Source organism: Aulostomus chinensis, chromosome 8 (assembly GCF_037954235.1).
Source record: "Aulostomus chinensis isolate RoL2024-O1b breed Wild chromosome 8, RoL_Achi_v1.0, whole genome shotgun sequence".
Classification (NCBI taxonomy): Eukaryota; Metazoa; Chordata; class Actinopteri; order Syngnathiformes; family Aulostomidae; genus Aulostomus; species Aulostomus chinensis.
In genome coordinates, this window is record NC_141327.1 from 15,800,473 (window position 1) to 15,822,700 (window position 22,228).

At 42.9% G+C, this 22,228-nt stretch overlaps 1 protein-coding gene across 3 annotated transcripts in view; it reads left to right on the forward strand.

Annotated features, from left to right (window-relative positions):
• Positions 1 to 2,353: 2,353 nt before the first annotated feature.
• Positions 2,354 to 22,228, forward strand: part of rhbdl3 (rhomboid, veinlet-like 3 (Drosophila)) — a 59,908-nt gene continuing 40,033 nt past the window's right edge. For 2 of the 3 annotated variants that reach the window (XM_086211249.1, XM_086211250.1), the window contains exons 1-2: positions 2,354 to 3,341; positions 3,734 to 3,757. In XM_086211249.1, coding sequence (XP_086067375.1) covers positions 3,201 to 3,341; positions 3,734 to 3,757 — 165 coding nt within the window. In that variant the 5' untranslated portion in view covers positions 2,354 to 3,200. The remainder of the gene's footprint in view (positions 3,342 to 3,733; positions 3,758 to 22,228) is intronic. The other variant, XM_086211251.1, reaches the window with a different exon arrangement.

Sequence of the window (22,228 nt, forward strand, 5' to 3'; positions counted from 1 at the left end):
TTGTTTGGGACAAAGCTTATTTACCTCATTTGATTTTGTAAAACCTCCAGGATGTGAAGGAATTCTCCACACAGTGATTTCAGTACAGTTACTCTGGTCATTTCTGTCTTAGAATGGAGGATTTGACTTCTGCTTTTTGTGAACCTAAACATTAGATTTTGATAAAGTAATAAGTGCCCATTAGATACACATGATATTTTTAATGTAATTCCCAGCAGCAGTATGCCTTAAACTCTATTACCGTGCTTTTGAAAATGTGCAACATTAAAATATGCTGTTGATATAGTCCAGAACTACATGTTATAAAACATATTTCCATCTGTTTTTACCTTCATGCACAGATGTTGGCTCTGGTTGGCTGCTTTAAGTCTACGAATACTGCTTCTTTTTTTTATTTTTAAAAAACATAACAAATTTTACCCAACACTTGTGTCTGTGTGGGAGTTCGGAAAAGACCCCCAGGGGTTAAAAATATCAACAGGCCCTATTGTTGCCATGGCAATGCTATCACTTATCGGGGCGGTTCACGATAAGGATATTGATCAACCTACACACTGCACACCACACCAACACATAATTTCTCCCCACTGATGGTTCCCACCCAAGCATTCGGTTTATTTGATGTCTCAAAGGTTAATGGGTGGATCTGTAAGGGTGCAGCAGACCCGGGGTGGGGTGGGGGTTATGAGCTTGTACACTCTTGTCTTTCAAGGTCTTAAATGTAGGAGGTAGGACACAATTAGCCGATGAGGAAATGTAACACTAGGATGAAGCCCACTGAGAAGTTGGCGCGTTGCAGCAGAGAATCAGGAAACATAAAAAGGAAGTATTGGAGCATAAAGAGGACTTAAACAAACCAGCGGTAACACACACTGAGTACCAAACCCTGCTACTTAATATTCACTCTGTGTGTGTGTGTGTGTGTGTGTGTGTGTGTGTGTGTGTGTGTGTGTGTGTGTGAGAACAGCAGTAAAACTGAACATCCTTAATTTAAATATCCCAGTGATATCCAGGTGGCTACTTTGAAGCTGCAGTCATTTAGTAAGATGTGATGAAACTGCAATATGTTCACACAGCAAAACAACAAGACCGCATAGTAAACAAGCTATGATATTATAGGTTCATATCCATATGAAACTGTATGCTAAAGCAACATGTGAGATGTCAATCACATTTGCTCTGAGTATTGATCAATGATTGGAAAAGGACTGTAATGATTGACAGAGATGTTACTTGTGTTTACGTGAAAAATCAATTGATTCATTCCTGATTAGCCCACTACTGCATCATACAAGCTGATGATACTTAGGTAACTTTCCTTTCTGACACACACACACACACACACACACACACACACACACACACACACACACACACACACACACACACTAACCCTGTCAGGGATGAGCAACAGATGAAAATGTGGCAGTTCATTTACGGAATCAGATTTAAAAAAAGGTCCTTGAAAATAGACAGAGACTATCAGCATTCTTTGACAGTATCAACTTTAATTCATTTAAATATATGTATTCTTTTTTTTCATCAGTTCTACATGTTTCATCAAAGACTTCATTTAAAACTCAGTGTAACTATAACTTGTAAAAACTGGCGTCAAGACCACGAAAATAAAACTACAGCCTCATATATTTTAATATAATATGTATTTTCTGAATTACCATTGCCATTTTAAACAGATCACCCGAATAAAACACAACCCTCCATAGTGTTGAAGTACATGGGGATTTTGAGATGATTTCATATGCTGTTAAAAGATCAACTTTGTGGGGTTGACCAGCGTTTGACCTCCCCTTTGTGTCTTTTACCATCATAGGCCACCTAACTTCTCCTAAAGGTTTGTAGTTGGAACCAAAATGAGTTCAGTAGAAACATTTATAGAAGCAGGTTAATTAATTTATCTAAAAAAAAAAAATCCTTCAATGGTATTTTGAGATTTGTAATGTGGTTAACAGTGGATGTCTGGGTTTATCTCAGGACTTGTCACCCTCTATCAACCATCATTAGGAATCCTTCCCAAACAGATAAGAGATTAATCACAGGGGCCTCAGTGGCTCCTGTGATCTACAAAGCCATCAGGACTGTTTATACCGTTTGATGACGCTCTATTAGAAATGTTTGTCGGATTTGACTAAACTCTCAAGGTACCACAAATGCATCACCAGGCACAAACAGCCAAGCAGCGACCTGAGCGTCTGAACCAGGGAGAGTGACAGCCAGCTGTTTGGGTGGGAGAGTTCCTCGAAGCCCCCTGGGCGGGGGTGGCTGGTGATTCCTCCAAGCCGCCGGCTAAATCTCCTCTCCCCCCCTCAAAGCCCTCATCACCCCCCCCCCCCCACCACCACCACCACCACTCTCTCTCCCTCTCCCTCTCCCTCTCCTTCTCTCTCTCCGTCGCACTCCGTGTGCTGGATGGACGCACGCGAGTCCCGGAGTCTCCTGGAGCTGAACCAAGCGGAGGCGGACGGCGTGTCTCTACCACCACCATTTCCACCGCCGGCTTTGAGGCTTTCTCCAGAAGACGGAGAAACCAGACGGCTGACTCCGCGCTGCGACGCAGAAAACTGCGTGCCAGGTATCATGACGCACCAAAAAATGGGCATTTGCCTGGACCTCTCCGCCATGTGACCGAGCAACCACACTAGTAAAGTGTTTCCCGGCTCCCCTTGAGAGGAGTGAGCATTAGCCACTCCGGGTTCGTCGTCTCTGTCCTGTCAGGATTTGATGATGTCATTATTTGTTTCAGCTGATCTGCGCTCCTCCGCTGCTGCTGTTGCAGCGTCGCCGCATCTCTCAAAGTGAAAGTCAAACGTGCGTCTCCTGCTTCCCCAACTTGGACCGCTGCCTCCGCTCCTCCTGGCCGTGAAACACCGGACTTCTCTCCAGCTTTGCAAACCACCAAACCTCTGTCACTGTTGCCCCTGAAGACGGAGGATGTGGTGGATGGTAATGTGACAAAGCAAGGGGGGGTTAGAAACTATTCCCGAATCAACTTTTCCACGGCGGATGTTAGCCAGGTTTATTGCGCTACTGGGAGTGCGCACCATCCTCACTTGGACTTCAGACTGCATGATGCTCAACTTTTACATCATTCGTAGTTGCTGACACACTCTGACAGCGGAATGGGATTGTGAAACTATGTGGAGTCATTCCTGAGGACTTGAGTCGCTGCTCTCCGTGGGTGTATGGAGACGAGCAGCCCAAGGATGGCGGGCGGAACCCGGGAGGTGGCGGTCAACTCTTCTCCGGCGGTGGCGGCCAACTCAGAGGGTGAAGAGATCGAGGTTTTGGAGAGTACTGACGTCCTTCCTGTGGCTCCTGAAGACGTAAGTCCTCATGTTTTGGTTGAAAATCACAAAATATGATGAGCTTGATCCTATATAAGTTTAGAATGTTATTTAAGTGCTATAAAAAGACTTCTAAATGGACTCATACCAGAGGAGGTTTACAGTAAGAGAAGGGAATAACGAGAGGACATGCATCCACCATCATTTTCAGATAAGAGAACCTTAATGATCCACACTTTGCTGCTCCATTATCATTTACTGCAGCTCAGTGGCCACAATGATCCGATAATAACTGCATGTGATTGTAGACTGAAATTAAGGCAGTCATTTCCAAACAGGTGCTCAGCAGAGACACCTGCTTTCCTCATGTCCTCCTACTCACTCCTCCACTTGCTCTTTTTTCTCTCTCTCTCTTTCCTGCCTGGTCTCAGCAATGGAAGTCTCTGTTTGACAAGGTATGTATTGCAAGACACAGTGGCTTGATATCCTTGTTTTACTGTTGTGTGTATGTGTGTGTGGCTATTAACCTCTGATGGCTCAACCGGGGTTGTCAGGTAGAAGTTATACATGTGCTCACAGACGTGGGCCTGCAGCCTGCAGCTTAAAGGTCATGAGACAGGGGGAGGATTTTGGATGAATGCATTATTCGCACTCATTGAATGAAGGGGGGAAAAGTTGCAATTAACGGCTTCACGTGACACAAATGGTGATACATTTCCAGAAATGTTTCTCATTTCTCATCTAAAACTTGTTGTGTGACTAATGGAAGAATCTTAAAGTTGAGTTGAAATTTAACAAAATGCTTTTTAATTATCTTAATTAGCTCAGATCTTCGCTGCTCCGGTGTGGTACATCCGAAAATCAATTTGTTTGTAACTTGTGTTCAAATCTTTCGTTCTGGAAGCCTTCAAAAAACAAGTTAAACCAGTATCGTCATGACATCCACTCACCATCAACCAATGTTTAACTTTTAAGCAGCATTCATATTTGTCTATGAGCCAGAGTGCATGTGCAAAAGATGGTACATTTTTGGCCATTTGCCACCTCAGACCCCACTAGCTTACCCCAAATCACCATGGTTACGGTCCTTCTCTTCACATCAAAATCAGCTTAATATTTACTCATGACTTTAGAAATAAATTATTTGTTGCTGTTCCCCTCTGTCGCCTGATATCATCAGATTGCAGCTATTCTGCAGTTGCCAGTCAAAGCCTTCTCCCTCAATATTTGCAGCAATTCAGATAATTTTTGTTCTTAAATGATCAATGTTATCACAAACACACCTGGGAAAGAACAAAACCGTCAATACCAACAAATAATGACTCGTAACCCAACACAGTTCGGTCATGTTTGCGAACAATGCTGGCCTATGACACATAAAGAATCCCGAAGGGATGAGACAAGGAATGTAATATGTATGAGTCACTTCTTGTGTTCGTGCTCACTCACGGTGCTTTAGGACACGATTTGTCCATCACTAATACATTTAGATTAATTTCTTGCCAGAATTTCTCGAGGCTGAATGAGGTGAATCTACAGCGTCTGAGCTGCTAGAGTTGATGCTCCTTTTCCCTTCAGAGTTTGAGTTTGTATTTAGGCTGATTAGACAAATGTATTTTTAGACTGAAATCTTGCCTAGTGCAGCTTTAAATTGCCGACCTACTGGGCAACAATCAAATCATAACATGTAACCGGGCTGTGGCTTTGTCAAACCTCCTGTAGAGGCGAGAGGAACACATTCGGGGTGGTGGTGGGTGTGTGTTCTGCTGTCATTGACCCTCATAATGCAATTAGGATGACATATAATCCCAGATGCATTGATCTGTCGCAAGACCAGTTTTCAAAGAAACACATGCAGGCGTGCTCAGACAGCGATACAGCCAAGAAACCCCAGGAGGAGGGAAACACAGGCCAGCTGATGCTGCAGGTCGGACTGACAGACGGCTAACGGGGCCCCTACCACACAAAACACACACACGCACACATACGCACACACACACACGCACGCATGCATGCACAGTCACACTCTCTGTGGCTGCCCCAGCACCTGCCAGCCCTGGGGCCCCTTACCCTCTCCAAGAGGGAATTGTATACGTGTGTGTGTGTGTGTGTGTGTGTGTGTGTGTGTGTGTGTGTGTGTGTGTGTGTGTGTGTGTGTGTGTGTGTGTGTGTGTGTGTGTGTGTGAGTGTGTGCATGCACTGGCTATTTGGCATGAGTCAGAAGGGGCTCACTCATTCTCAGGGAGACTGAGTGCACATGGGATTATGAGAGGCTGCACTGGGCCTGAGTGAGTGTGTCTTGGTGATGATGCATATTCCACTGACAGGTGTTAAGTCGTAGTTTATCTTGACAGATTTAAATGTACTCAAATGCCTTTTAGTCTAAAAAAAAGTGTGGGTTAGTTCAAACGGTGTGGTCAGTGTTTGGTCCACCAGCAACAACTGTCCTTTCACCATTTTATTCAACTTGCCTCCTTCCTCTTGACAATTGGGAGCTCCATTTGTCAAGCGGCTGACCCCAGAGCTCTCCAACGTCTCTTAAAAAAACAAAGGAAGACAAATAATGGACTAGTGAAAGCCAGGACAACTAGTCTGGCAACCTGCGTCACTGCCAGGCATTTCTAGCCCAGTCCACATGGTTTATCAGAAGACTAAACTGGAACAATTTGACAGAAAATGAAATAACTTTTGGTTGTGACAGGCATTGTTTGGCGGATGCTGCGCTCAGGTGACATATTCCCAACATTGACGTCTGTGTGTTTCAGTTTGATGACACTTAAGGTTGTTGTGGAGCAGCCAGATCTGCACTTCCTTATGATTGAGTCAAGTTAAATATATCAGAGCTTTGAGTAACATCTGATTAGTTGCAACTGCGATGTGATATGATTGATGTAAACACTATTTACAAGTTAGAAGCTTGTAATTACAAGAACTCTGATATGACCTGAAGGCACCGACTGAGCTATGTGCAGTCAATGTCAACCTCCATCTGCTAGGATGAAAGGATTGGCCGCTTCATCAGAGAAAAAGAAACTGCCGTGGTGTCCACATAGACCAGTTGGGGATTTCCCCCTGTATTTTCAAGATATTTTCAAAGTAATACATTTTAAACAAGTAGCAAACTCTTTTGTGGTAGGGTTGGGCACTATCCACCTTTGAAGCAATATCGGTAAAGGTTCCTGAAATGAGGTTCCAGTACACAGCAGTGCTTCTATTGGTCATATCCTCACTAGAGAAAAACAAAAAAGTAATTTTGATTGTAAAATTAAGTCCAAAATTCTCATTCCCAGGTGTGCTGCTAATGTTAACAGCAGGTGCTGTGGTGAACCTGGTTTTAAGGCTCGCTGTTTCCCCTGGTTAGATGGGATGCAATTGTCATTTTGCGTCACCAATATTGCAGTGAAACCACGGCATCAACGTGTATGTGTCGGACCTGTTGCAGGAGCGATTTCTCACAGTTTCGGTTGTTCTCTTATTCTTGAATGCATACTTTACTTTAGGTTTCGATTATTTGTTGTGAAATAAACACAACAACTGGTCAAGTGTCCATGTGCATCTGGTTAGCCTCGATGTTAGCGATGCTAGCTTAAGCCCAAGTGATCCCAATCCACTGATTTTAACCTGTCAAGTGTGACTGCACAGGAGACAAAGAGAGGCAGCTTCATATTTGTCTAACGCAGCAAAGTCCTGTGTAATGTGTGAATGTATTCCCAGCAATACAAGATGGCAGATGTAAAACAGTACATCTGCAGCTGTCAAGAGAGACACTGACTGCATTTATATAGTGCTTTGATCCAAAGAGCTTTACAATTGAGCTTGTCATCCACCTATTCACACACACCGAAAGCCATCAGGAGCAATTGGGGACGGGACACTTTGACATGTGGACAGGAGCCAGGAGCCAGCGATTGACTCACCAACACCGCAATTAATGTCAAGTTGCTTGTGTGAGACATTGCCTTTGTGATTGCAAAGATGTTGTGACTTCAGATGGCTAAAGGCTCAGAATGTAAATAGGGACTGTGATCAGCGAGTGGAAAAACAAATCCAAGGATGAAGACAATGAAGCGTCTCTTTTGTTAATCGGTTCTGGCATGCGACTCTTGTCAAATGCAGAGCACATCATCCTGGACCGGATCACTTCCTTCCTGTCCCTCATCCTTAACAGAGTTTGGGCTGTGGCACAAAACCTTTCACCATCATATCATTTTGACCAGCTCCCGTGTGAACTCGATGTACGCTGCTATCAATATCTGAGTTTCAGACCTTTGGGGCCGGAATCAAAGTGCTGCGTCGCCTTGTTTACACCCCCCCCCCCCCCCCGCTCCTCTCTGCTGTCCCCAGAGAGGATTTTGTTGCTGTATAAGTGCTTTCCTCTGCTGTGTGCAGGAAGTAAGAGAGCAAACCTCAAAATGAAACATGTTCCCTATCATCTGAAACAAACAGGGAGGCTGAACACACACACACACACACACACACACACACACACACACACACACACACACACACACACACACACAAATGCAGAGGAGTTGTCCAATGAAGCAGAGGAGAGGCACAAACCAAAAGACTATAATCATTATAGCTTGATCATGCTAATCATGAGATATATCATTTAAGAAAAGAGACAGGATCTCTATTTTGGAGTCATTCTGTCCTGACTTATTTGCACTCACTAAAATGCTACTTCGTGTTGTTTTGCGGATTTCTGAGGATTTGTGGATGGACCAAAGGTTATGCTCAGGATTTATCTGATAAACCGTATTAAGCATGTTTAGATCACACCAGGATGGGAACCCAACATGTTTGTCTCTCCGTGAGGACGGAGGCACCGCAAATGGATTTCTTTCTTCAGCTGTGACTGCAGGAGCTAAATTAGAAAAGCTTCACCAGTTTCAGTAAAAAGTGGAATGTGGCAGCTTTTACACAATGAGCGAAGGGCTACAGTTATGAAGACGGACACAAAGACAGTATTTAAGGAGATGGAGAGAATGTCTCAGTGCTTTTAAATCCTGGGAGTGGAAGTCCCGGGCTGTATAGACCTGCTCTGGAGAGAGTCAGAATATATAGACACTTCTCTGTACAATAGAAATGTGTCTTTTTAATCCAGGTGGTTCTCTGCTGCAGCCTTGGGCCATCAGTGATTGTTCTCTCTGGTAATATGAGACTAAAAAAGTAGCTGTGAATTTATTTAATTCTCAGCTTTGTGTCCTCCACCCCCCCAGTGGCATGTTGAAATGCCTCAGGCATGCACCCACACCAGCTTAGTGATTAAACACTTTCACATGGCTGCATATTTTCCCTGAATTTCTTTCTTGGTGGTGAAAAAAACCCTCTAACTGCGATCCTCAAACTTCTCAATGGAACTTCGTGGATTAAAGTCTTTCAGGAATTTCATCTTAGCCAGAGGGACGTACACTCGGCATGAGAAAACACATGCGGTGCGTGATTTATGACCACGGATCCTTCATTTCCTTGCTAAAGTAATGTCAGTGAGGTCTGGTCTCAGAATAGCCTCGCTAGCATCGTGAATTAAAAAAGAATTTTCAACAGTTATGAAGCTGCCTCCTGTGTGTGCTTAAATGAGCAACTTCTTTTGAAATTCACTGGCTGTAATAGAGAGAAAGAAATCTACTTGAGTGAGTAAAGCTGTCTCTGATGTCACTTTTTAGTTTACTTCAAGTGAATAGTCCACTGCTTAGTTAACTGGCGCTTAAAGATGCGATGGATTAAGAAAAACTTTGTTGTGGAATGTTCAGCGTGAGGTGGATCGTTCTTTTTAGTGCAGGCTCTATGAGTGCTGCCAGCTCTCAGTGCTCTGAGGGCGTGTGGATGTCTCTTTACTCAGCGCTGTGTTAGCACATGAGAAATCACCATTGTCACAGTACAAGTGCTGCTACAGGTTGGCTCTGGAGGAGCCACAAGTGTAGAGGTTCTGATAAAAACTGGCAAGAAGGCGCACACAAAATTACACGGTGTCAAACAAAACGAATATTCCCTCCGACTGCGTCACGCATTTCTGTAGAGTAGCTTTAGGCAATGGGATGTTTATATCCAATAGTTCTAGAGCATCCGCAAGAGCCATGGGCCAGTCAGGTAATGAGGTGACTTTACATAATATCACCATGGAAACAGATGGGGATATGAAATAACTTGATTTTGCTGATTTGGGGAAAGGACCTCAGTCATGATTGTCAAATTTTTTTGGAAGATTTCACACCAACATCTCGTCTTGTAGCAAAAACACAAAGATTGAAAAAGGCACTTTTTAACAGATCAGCAACCTGGCCCTCGGCGGAATTTAGTCTCACTGAATCCTTTCAGTTAAACTTGAAGAAGTTTTATAAACGAGGACACAACACAGCTCACTGCCATCACTGATGGCAACAGTAGAAGACATGCAGCTGTGGTGTTACGCTCTGGTTTGAGTAGGTGAGCACTTCAAAACAGTCCAAGGTGAATGATTCTTAAGACTCGCGTAAAACATTTCAGAGGTCAACTAATGAGAACCATGTTTGATTTCAATCACAAACGCCGTGATGACACAATTTTCCGTCTTATTTTTTCGCCCATTTTTTCGCCCATTTTCAAACACATTTATTTTTCTCCCCTCACTAAATGTTCCATTATGTTCTCTTATTATACCCTCATGAAGACCTTGTGAGGCTGAAACATGTTAGCTTCATTTTACCAGTTCCACCTTGAAGTATTAAAGCTTTTTAATAGTAAGATTTCACCTTTTTGAGTATTTCTACATTTTTTTTTGGCCAAATCCCACATCCCTATAAAAGGTACAATGTGTGAATACATGAATGTATAATTTGTTTTATTTTTTTTTGCAGAATACGGTTCCTCCACACTTCAGGTCTTTGTTTTTTTTCTCCATCCATACATCTGGATTATTGATGCGCTCATCAGCATAATTGCCATTGACACATTCACAGATGGTGGGGTCACAGTCTGCTGACCTGCTCGTCTAACCCCACCCAGTGTGATTGACACCGGCTGAGTTTTGGAGAGAACAAACAGTCTGTAGTAAAAACTGAACTGTGCTGATGATATTAAAAAGCGTCGGGTCTGTGTGGTGATGAAATAACAGACAGCGCCTTCCTCAAATATTTTCATTGAAAGATTTAATCTGAGCTCATCTCTCGCCGCTCCTCTGCCTCCCCTGCTCGTCTCTAAATAGATTCCCTTAATGAAAGGCACACTTCCAGTTGGCGGAGTGTGAAAACAGCCTCTTCTTTTATGCAGCGGTAAAAATAGCTGATTTGCCTGTTGATCTGCAAATAGGAGAAAGAAGACGTGCCAGTTCACTTGTAATTGTGTGAACTCACAGCAACAGTGGCATGAAATCGAAGTGTCTGTTCGGAGCTGAATGGTCTGCTGATCTGGTACCCTCCATATGCTTTCTGTGCGTGTGTGTGTGTGTGTGCGTGCGTGTGTGTGTGTTCTTACAGTATGTTTGTTTAATACAGTGTCTTAAATGTTAATCCATTACCGAAGGTCATAGGAGCACAGCTGAAGTGATGACAGCAAGCAGCACCTGCTAATTACACCTGTGTGTGTGTGAGAGAGAGAGAGATGTTGTGTATGTTTAGATGTCTCACACACACACACACACACACACACACACACACACACACACACACACACACACACACACACACACACACACATACACCCTCCTAGAATACGACTAATGCCACTACAGATGTCGAAAGGCTTCACTCTGCTGGTTGATACATTCGTCACATCTCTATTCATTGGCCCCATTGTTCATCACACACTCCTTCACATCGCTTTATTAATAACAGCACAAACACAAGAGGTTTCCAATGGGGAAAACGGCTAATTTGGGTTTAACGAGGAGCGAGCGTTTTCCATCAAGGTGACATGTTAAGTTGTTGGAATTTAGAGGTCGGTGTCAAGACTACTGTAGGACGAGATCAACTTTTGGAGAGATTGGATTTGAAGATTATTATTCACGGTAACTGTTGAAGTATTGGATATGGTTTGATTTACGTTTCATGATTTTTACCATTACTCTGTATAGAAAGTGATATGGAAGTGTTGATGATGCTCCGCACTGAATAAGAAGCCTCCACAGTACAGCTCAGTCACCAGAGATGACTGCGTGACATTTAGAATGAGTAAGATGACTGCTTGAGCAGTGAGAAGTTCTACACCATTAAAAGAATATTTTATACATTCTAAAGTTCTGCCTCATGGGTGCAGGAAACTGATAACTAAGCAGAGGAGAGAAAAAGTCGTCCGTTGGATGAATATATGCCTAAAATCATATTTATACAACCAGTCACCAGACCATGTGGGAGGGAATAATGTTAAAAGCTGTTTAGGACAGCCACACTTGAAAACATCATTCCATCTACACACCTAGCAAGTCCCGAATGTTGGTGTTGACGTTTCCTGAGTGTTTTGGATGCAAACCTGCAGCTTTTTTGCAGCAGTTCTTTGAGCACTTGGAGTGTTTTCTAGTAAGTGATGTGAGTTTGATAGTTTTAGGGCCGTAGTGCCAGTGTGGCTACGCTGGTTCAGAGTAAACTGAAGACTCTGACCAGTCTAGCAGCTCCCAGCTTCCTGTTTCAGTCTGTCACTCAGAACCTCTGCAGATCAAAGACATTCATTCATTCCCTGCCGTTGAAACTGGAAATGCTTCTCACCAGTTATAGTTCACATCTGCTGAGTGACATCAACTCTTAGATCTGTGTGTGTGTGTGTGTGTGTGTGTGTGTGTGTGTGTGTGTGCGTGTGCGTGTGTGTCTAACAGACTTGTTGTCACCCGGGATGGACAGATGAACGGAGGGATGCACGCACGCACCCACGCATCCACATTCCTATATCACAGGCTACACAGGTCCAGAATGATGCCGAGCAGGTGGACTGTTGACACACATACAATAACCCTGTGTTCACTGTGAACACCTGTGTGTGTGTCTGTGTGTCTGTGTGTATGTCTGTGTGTGTTGCCCATTACTGAACGTTCCTCCCTGCAACTCAGCCAACTCTTTGATTTCCCGTCTTTTATTTCTTGGGAAGAAGTTTGGTCTTTGTAGCGACAGATGGCGTTTTGACGACCGCCACAGAAAGCTGACAACTGCCAGCACAGATGTTTCTGCCTGTATGCTAGATTTATAATGCCAACTACACTCTCTAGATTTGAACTCTAAACACTTTTCTGGCTTTTCAGATCACTTTGTTTTGTGCTCATCTGTCCGTGAAGCACTGCTCTAACAAACTGCCTCGCCAGCATCTCCTTGTTTATTCCTCCTCATCTCCCTGGAGAGTTTGCACTGAAGTCATGGCAGACTGCAGTGTTGAGGAGATAATGTGAGACACGCACAATTCAAAGGTAATGGCATTTTTCCACACCCACGCTAAACCCGTCGGAGGCGCGTTCCATTTGCAGTTCACAGCTTCCTCTCTGTTTGCTTCCCTCAAACACTTTCTTTGTTTAGGAACATTTGATTTTGTCTTAATACCAGTGGAATAGCACTTCTTAGAGAGGAAAGATAATTATTTACTCATTTGTGAAGACGTTTCTCAGGTCTGGCTGTAACCGTGACAGGAGCTAGGAGCTCACACTTGTTTCTTTTCGTGACATTTCTCCTATGGCAATAAGAAAAAAAAATCCATTTGGTACAAAGCAAGCGGGGCTTCTACTCAGCTTTGGGCCTGCCTGTCAGAGACTGTGATAAGCTCTCCCAGAGCATTCAGTGTCTCTGCAGATTGCTCCACACGTTTGGTACTGCAAGGTTCCTCAAATGAAGCTCAAAGAGCCCAAAGACAGGCGGTGAGAACGAGACTGTTTATTTTAACAGGGTTCATTTGAATAATTCAAAGAAGGATGCTTTACTTATGATTTAAAGTAACATGATTTTACTCATATTTTACATTTGTTTTGGTTATTCAGAGACACACTCGCTGCAGTGATACCCAACTTATTTCCTCGATATACTGCAAGAAGCTAAACCAGGGAGTATTTGGGTCATCGCTGAGAGAAGAAATGACTGAAAATCATGAGATGAAGAAATTAGAAAGCACTCAGAGTGCAAATGGCACCACGGAAGAGGTTGTGTGGATTGTGAATATGAATCAAAATCTGTTCATAAATTTTCCTCCTCTCTACCAAAAACCAGGCCTTCTGGACCACCGCTCTCGGACATGATCCTCAGGAGCTTAGTACCTGTCCCTCTGAGTGCAATTCGTCTCAATGAATTTATTAATCAGTATACTGACCAGTGTAATTATATCAAAAACAGCTCCAGATCCATAGTATGATCAAGATCATTTCAGCACAGGAACTAAACTGACACACTGGTGATCATTTAACCTCCATAACAGGGGGGATAAAATACATTTCCATTACATAATTGCAGTACAGCACTTTTTTCGAGATTGAGGTAATTTTGAAATACTCCTAATAATGTTTACTTCCATTACAGGTTGAACTCAAACAGAGAAGAACAACTGAATACCAGATTAGAAAGAATTTCTGTTTTCACCTGGAATTTACTGGATATTCACCTCTGTCCCATAATCCAATGGATTTCTAAACAGCCTAATGACACTTTTCACTGTAAAAGTGTCATTAGGTAACTTCATTAAGTTGAAAAAGCCTTTCAGGTGTGAAAATAAACATTTCGTTTCCCAAATAATTCCTGTTTCGAAATGTAAGGCTGTGGGTTTTTATTTTGTAGATATCTCAGGTTGAAGAAAGGATGCACAACATAGTGCAGTGATTGAGTCTCTGGTGGGTGTGAAGATATATTCTACTGTATTCATATTGTGACTTTAAACATCAATATTTCATTCAGCTCATCTGTTCAACTTGGCAGCTTTTGGAGAATTTCTAGTTCCAAATTCATGAGCATGTTAGATGGAAAGCAGCCAACTAAAGAATTAACTGCACGATACTGAAAATATCATTAGTCCAAACAGGGCTGTGTAACAGTTGTTGTCATAGCAACCTGGCTTGACCCACTCCAGCAGGCTCAGCAGATGCCCAAGGTGAGCGACGGTGTATAGCTTTCACCCAGATCTCCCTTCCTATCCTGTAACCCCCCCACCCCCCGTGTCGTCTTACAGGGCATCGCTGCCAAAGGCTGCCAGCAGAGTGAAAGTGCTGAAGTGGCTGACTGTGACAAGGAGAAACCACATCACATAACACAAAAAAATAAGACCAGAGAACATTCTGACCCCTTTCCCACCTCCTGTGATATCTACCTGTATTCTAACAGTTGCTGTGTTGTAGCGATGGTGTTGATGTATTTTCACGACAAAGAAGATGGAATTTAAACGTGCATATAGTTTATGATTCTATGAGGAGGATTGGAAATGAAAATATAGGTCATGGATGGAGCTGGTCCCAGCGGTAATAAGGTTTTGTTTTGTTTTCCGAGAAGTGTTGCTTCAGTTTCATTAGCCGTATCCATGGAGATCACATATTGATCTCTGAAGGGCTGCGGGAGCATTACTTTTTAAATATAACTCTTTTGTGGTGACTCGTAACAAAATACATTGCTCTGTATGGGATACCCGATATTTCCACAATACTGAATACTTGATGCCATTATACATATGTGTATGGCTGTTATGTTTTTGAACTGACAATTAATTAATGAACAAGTGGAAATTAGTGGCTATTACACACGTAGCAGGCACTCGCCAGTGCAACTCCTTCCCCCTAAACGAGTTCCAGCATCTCTTGAAGCTGCTCGTGGCTACGTGGCTAAAGAGCGGACAGTTTGAGGAGGATTTGAAACTTTTCTCATCTGAAGACTTCCCCTATAGAGACACAAGTGGATAATATGAGTCATATAAGTGTGCTTGTGATTTGGATGAGCTTCATTTCTGGAATTTGTGGTTGTAAATTTTATGTCTCGATGTCTTATTGAAATAATGCAATTTTTTTTTGTTATGTCCAGATTTCCGACACCTCATCTGATATAAAGCACTCTCTGTTCCCCGGTTAAAAAGAACACCTCACGTCGGCAAACTTTTCACTCTGATTAAATGAAGTTGTGGATTGTTGTGGTGCTAAAAACTGAGTCTGATGCAAAAGAAATGTGTGCAGTGTGGATTCCTGTCATGGTCAATACCTAAAAGTCAATACTTGGGGGGGGGGGGGGGGGGTTACTTATCTGTGTATTGGCTCAGTGTAGCTTTCCAGTCTCCTCTGAGTCCTGATATGACTCTGCATGTGGAAAGATGAACAAGAGTGGGACATTATCAGAAGGTTTTATCATGGCCGCCCTGCTGAGATGTCCCACTGCTATAAACACATGGATTCAAAGTTTCGTAGATCCGTTTTCAGCTCTGTGTTCTAATCCACCAGGATGTTTGACTGAATTTGTTGTGAAACTTCCTGAGCTATGGGGCTCCTGGAACACATAACTCAGGACCCCCCCCCCCCCCTCAACATCCTGATATATTGCACCCAATTGTTGCACTAATTGCTGCTGTACTGTTGCTGTATTGACTTCTTTCCCTGGGTGTGTGTTCCTTGATGCATTTTGGAACATCTTTACATCTGTCTGCTTGGAATCGAGCACCCAAACTGTGTTAAGTATGAAAACAGGGCCAGGGAGAGCCTGCAGGCTGTCTTTACCAGTGACAACACAATCATACTGACATTGTCACCGTGTCTCAGAGAAATCTCAAGAGTTTCTGGGGGAATAAATTCTATTTTTGCCATGTTTAGCACAGCAGCGACTGCACATCTCACCGGGTTGACAGTCAGGGTCTAATGCTGATGGTGCCATTATGATAAGAATGATCTTTCGGGAGCAGCGGCCAAGCTTCCTGTAAAATACAGTTCCATTACAGGTAGCAGAAGGATGCCTTTTATTGTCCACATTGCCTTTCCAAAATCTGCTTCATATTAGCAAATATGGGGTACAGTTTGATATATATGAACAAGCTGAATATTGTGATTGTTCAGGGAAGGTCAGCCGCAGTATCTGTGCGTGTTTTTGTTTTTCCATTTGAACCAAACAGTTGGTTGCATAATTGCTCATTATCATTGTGGTATTTTCTGTTCTGTTTCTCTTGGCAGTCTGCACGGATCTCATTATTCTGAGCTTTCCTCAAAAACCTCTGCAGCTGAGCTATTTAAAGGAACAGTCTGACATTTCAGTGAATGCGCTCACTCTTGAGGAGAGGGCTAACGGTTAGCTTTGCTCAGCACGAAGACGGAAAAGAAGGAGAAACTGCTTGCCTGACCTCTCTAAAGATTCAGTTATCAACCTACCAGCTCCTCTGAAAATCAATAAGTAACTTGATTCTCATCTCAGTACTTTAAGCTGTATAAAAGTATTGCCATTTTGTGGTTTTGTAGAGAGTTATATGCTGGATTTATTCTTCGGTGTATTGTTAAGCAACCAAGAGAACAAAAAAACACACATAACTGAATAATTCCATATATTTTGACACTTTGTGTACAGATATACTAGCTACAGTAGACGATAGACGCTGCTCACTCAGTAGCGATGTTAGGATACCAGAAATTTGGTACTCTGAGCCAATATCAATTATTGAAGCAACATTATGTTATTAGAAGATTTTTTTATATATATTTATATTAACTCTTTCAACATCTTTTGATTGTTTGCTGACTTGTGACAAGCATAGTATTGCTTTCAGGTGTAAGAAAATTATTCAAAACTCAAAGAAAAGTTTGATTTTTTTGGTCCTTCTAGGGTAACCCTCCCCCCTCCCTGCAAAAAACATGTTTCCATTCCTCTCTGTCCCAGTTTTGTTTCCAAAATCAGTTGTTTCTCCTCAAATCCTGTAACAATAGTGAGGCAGTCTCTACTGATGCTAATATCTGCAGGTGAGAACAATGACTCAGTTTCCCTGTGATGAGTTGGGGTCCATCCCATCCGGAACAACCATATCTGGAAGTTTTCCTCAATTCTAGCGGTGCAGTTTGCAAGAACCCCCCTCCTCTCTTTAGCTTTATAAGGAAAAGGGAGCTGGCAGGAGAGAGCATGGACCGTTTCTTGCTCATTGACCTCTAAGGATTATGGGAATAGGATTATGAATAAAAGGGTGTGGGGAATGGGGGCTCTCCACCACCACCAAGGATCAGCAGACTGCCTGACTGCTTGGCTGTAGCTGATTAAAAGCTCTTGCTCGTTGCATTTCCCAAAACAGTACAGGAACTAAATTGTCACAGGTCACAAAAGGTGTTTGACCCCTTTTCTTTTCCTTTTTTTTAAGATGCCCTCTCCTCCCTCTGCCTCGCCCCTCTGGGTAGGGATGGGGTTCTTGCTTAAGACTGACAGACAGTTTGAAGGGTCTCACCCATCCCAGATGGTAACCTTGAAAATGTTTCCGACGGCACCCCCAGCTCTGCTCCGCTTGCCCATTTTTCTATTTCTTTCTCTCTTAAGATTTGAAAGGGGGGGGGGGGTCTCCTCTCTGGGCAGTCTCAGCTGGGGTCCATTTGCCAGCTATTAGAGATCATAAATCTCTATGGTGAATGGAGCTGCTGCCGTCAGTGGTGCAGGGGTTTGATGGTGTTGTGGGGGGAGTTGACCTCAGGGCATGCCTGGAGCAGAAGGAGCGACTGAATGGGAGAGAGAGAGACAGCAAGGGGACGGCTCCTTAAACAAATGTTTCTCCCCTCTTTTTGTTCCCCTTCTTCTTCTGTGAAGAGCGAGTGAATGCAAGCACTAGGGAAGGGATGTGTGATCGAGGGTTTGGCGTGCCGGTAATGAGGGGTTCTCACCTCGCTGTAAATGGGAGGTTTGGGGGAAAAGGTCACCAGTGTCTGTCTGTGTCTGGGTTGACCTGAGTGTGCCCTATGCAGGAACAACAGAGACACTCCATCATTGTGTTTGTGTTTGACAAGGATTTTAGCGTCTGTTTGTTCCTCTGCGAGAGGTTTGTGTCTCAGCGAGAGTGACATTTATTGCAGTGATAGTTTAAGCATCCCCTTTCCTGGTGTGTGTGTGTGTGGGGGAGTGCATCTTCATACACGCTTCTCTCCAGCATGAATGCTTTCACAAGCAACAACAGGGGGTGAAGTTTTTATTTGAACACATGATAGAGAACTCAGCTGTCTGCTGAAAGCCTCTCTGCTTCTGGAGACACCCAAGGGTGTCTAGTCTCTCCCTTCCCTCTTTTTAACTATCAATCAGTCTGCCTTGCTCCATCTTGCCCTCTGTCAGATGCAATCAAACCACATCGACACATTTCTCTCTCCATTGTGCCCCCCCCCCCCCCATCTGCTGTTTATTAAATGTTGCTTCTCACAGCCTTGAAATGTCTGAGAAGATGCCACTTGGAAAGAGTCAAGATTTATTACACACTAATGGGGTTTGCAAAGACGACATGAACGATGCACATTGATGTATGAATAAGTATTTTTCGAGGGAGAGAGGGATCCACTGTTTACGCTTATGCCTAATGTGCATCTACATTTCATGCTAGCCGTGCAGACACCAACCTGTACATTTTAGTGAATTAGAGGTGGGATATCAGAAAGGAAATGTAGGAAATACTGACTTAATTCACAGGTCGGCTGATTTCATGCACGGATCAGATATCAGATTGTTGGTGCTGATCCACATATAGATCGAGATTCCATTCCATAGCTTGGGCTGGACCGTGGAACCGGTGTAACGTAACACGCGACGCATCACCAATCAAGATAAGCGGTTCAAATAAATCACTAGATTTAAACCATTAGTTTATTTTTCCTAGTTTTTAATATACAGAAATGGTGGTTTACTACTGCTTAATGATGTTAACCTTAAACATACTTACCTTAAACAAAAAAGAGCTCTAATACTGTAACCCATATCACTATCTGCAGATGAGTGTTGGAAAAGGATATGAGGACATCATTTAGAATTTGTTAAAAGAAAACCCTGGAGTTGAAGATATTGACTGATTTTTAAAATTGTACTTGCATTGTTTGTGGACACTTACAGTTTCATTGAAATTTATGAAGAAGGGTGTAATAGTGTGTGTGTGTCTATGAATGATGCAAGGTTGTCAAGAAATGGAAAATGAAATCTATCATCCTTTTCAAGAACAAAAAATACTTAATGCTGGTTCAGACTTCCCAAATGTGTGGATTTCAAGTTTTGCTTTCACATGTTTGCGAGTAAACAGAATAACTTTGGGGTTTGGAGTTCGCACAGTGAAAAACTTTAAATTTGCCGCATTGGGTTCTGAGATAATATTATGGCTATTTTTAGCTGCTGTCTGACACAGGCAAAACAATGCACTGATGAATTGAAAAAACAAAACAAAATCTGTAGCTGCAGTAGTAGACGCCAGGACCCGGGTTTGCTAAATGATAAAATTTGTCTGATGGAACTCAAAAAAATCATTTTTTTCATTGAAAAAATATGTTGTAGATTGTGTGTGTGTTCGTGAGTGAAGTAATTTGAAACTGAAACAATGATGAATGGGTGTGCTGGGGCAGGATCTCAGTGGTCGGTTTTGGAGCGAGCTGAGGTGTAGGAGGCACACAAACATAACATAAACCTTTAATTTGGATGCAGGTCTATTTCTCTGATGAATAGCTGATCTAAACTTAATCACTTTTGCACCAACGCCGCTTTAAAAAAAAAAAAAAAAGGTAGTAACCTTCTCCAGTGCTCATATTTGAGTTGGGATTTCCACTTTCAGTTGTAAGAACATAAAGAATTAAATGTTGGTGGGATGAACCTGTAGTGGGAATGTAATGGCTGCGAAAGATGAAATAGCATTTGCAAAATTCTTGTGTGTCTGCAAGCTCGTGTGCAGAAAAAGATTTAAAGTAAAACCTGGAACGTCTCCACATATCAAACCCCATCTGTGGGTGTACGTATGTGCCCACTGAAGACATCCTCACACTGACCAATGTTGCTTGGTTACAGGCCAGTTGGCAAGGAAACAGTGACGGCCCATGCTAATTTGTGTGTGTGTGTGTGTGTGTGTGGGTGTGTAGGTGTGTGCGCGAGATAAAAGAGGTCTTCTGTCAAACGAGACAGGTGACCTACTGGTTTGCTGATTGCCCTAGAGACACGCTGTCAGTCATCCTGACACACACACACACACACACACACACACACATTTGTAGAAAATGAATACAGGATGGGCTGAAATTTGTCACTTACATTGATCAAACGAGCAATTTAGGTGGTTTAAGTAAAGAAAAATAAAATGTCAATCGAATTGTGACAGTTGGCAAGAATCATTTTGAACTAGACTGTAATTATTGGAATATTTTGGGATGTGTTGCCTGAGACTAAATTGCAGCGCTGCAGCGTCTGTATGTCTTGCACTTTGTTTGCTTGTGTGTGTTGTGTGAGGAACGCAAACAGTAACTTTTGATGCTTGAATTTGATTTTGATTCCTCAATATGGACTGCACATTCTCAGTTATCCGGGGATTTTGGGGGGGGGGGGGGGGGGGGTTAGCAAGATGGAGGAAAAGAGCAGCAGACTATGCCCATCCCATCCCATCACAGGAGAAATTGGGAGATGAAAGAAGAGAGGAGGATGAGGTAAAGAATGTAGAAGAGGAAGAGGAGATGCTGCGACCAGATGGACCTGCCAGTCAGTTCTGTCTGTGCTTGCTGATAAATCCAATCTGAGGGAAAACAGCGCTACACGTAATATCCGTGCTCTTGACATTTCCGTTTACTCTTTTTTTCTCCCTTGAAATTGGAACGCGGTGTCGCTTGCATTAAGAGGGGATTTGTTCAGGTACAAGCAGCTGCTCCATCCAAGCATCCGTTGAGTGCAGGTGGATGCCACGTTTTCAAAGTCACACTTCTTCACTCTTCCATGTGTTGCACCTGATGCGGAGTAGCCGAGTGATCAAGTAGCGCCACGGGAGCACTGGTCAGCTGTTACAGCTTCATTGGATGATGCTTTTTTTTCAGCATGAATCAGCATAAATGATGAACAGATCATAATTATTCAGCTCCTTTCTATATCAGCAGTACTTGAAGTGCTTTAAAATGTTGCCTGATTCCCCCACTCACACACACACACACACACACACACACACACACACACACACACACACACACACACACACACACTGTCTCTGACTAGTAGCTTTTATATTCTGTGGCTCTTTATATCATGGTGTAACGCTCCCCTCCAAATGACTGTGGAAACTGGAGACAAGACAGTCTTCGGCTTTTTACACAATTTATGAAAGGAAGAACGTGATTAAAGGAACATTTGGAAGTGGAAGAAAACATTGAGAGTGAGGTTATAGCTTTTTAAAAGCTCAGTGTCACTGAATCCTTCTAAAATGTTAACACGATTATGAGGCAGCTCGCCAGCAGCAGCCATGTTGAGATTCTTTGTGATTTGGTGGATTTAGGGGTCCTCTGTAACTTTTCACTAACCTGTCCCCACCTTCGACGCAGGTGTAGCTGTCGATGATCTCTGAGGCAGATCTGAGCAGGAGGAGTGTGCGTGTGATGTGTGTGAGTTAGTCTCGCTCTCAAAAGGTTCGGCGCACGCATTTAAAAAAAGGTGGATGCGAATTTAACGGAATATAAGTTCAGTTAAAGGAGACTTTAGTTCAAACATTATAGTTAAGTGTGAAATATGTTTGTGTTGAAAGACAATAGCAGCCTGGTGGCCGTTATCAAGGGATAGAAGCAGCAATAACGTCGTCACACTTGCACAACCACGCTTTCTTATGGTTCCTTTCAGATTAAAACGAAAATAAAAACGGCTCAGACGATGCAAATCGATACAAGATAAAGATGTGGTTCTGCCGAGGTTTAATTCATCCACTATATCACGACTACTAGGATTCAAAATCAGAAAACAATCCCCAATGGGTCATGGCAAGACTTTATTCTTGAGGTGAATTTGTTTTTCTAGTGAATTATGGAGATTTAGGAGCGAGTTTTAGCACTGATATGCTTGGTGAAATAC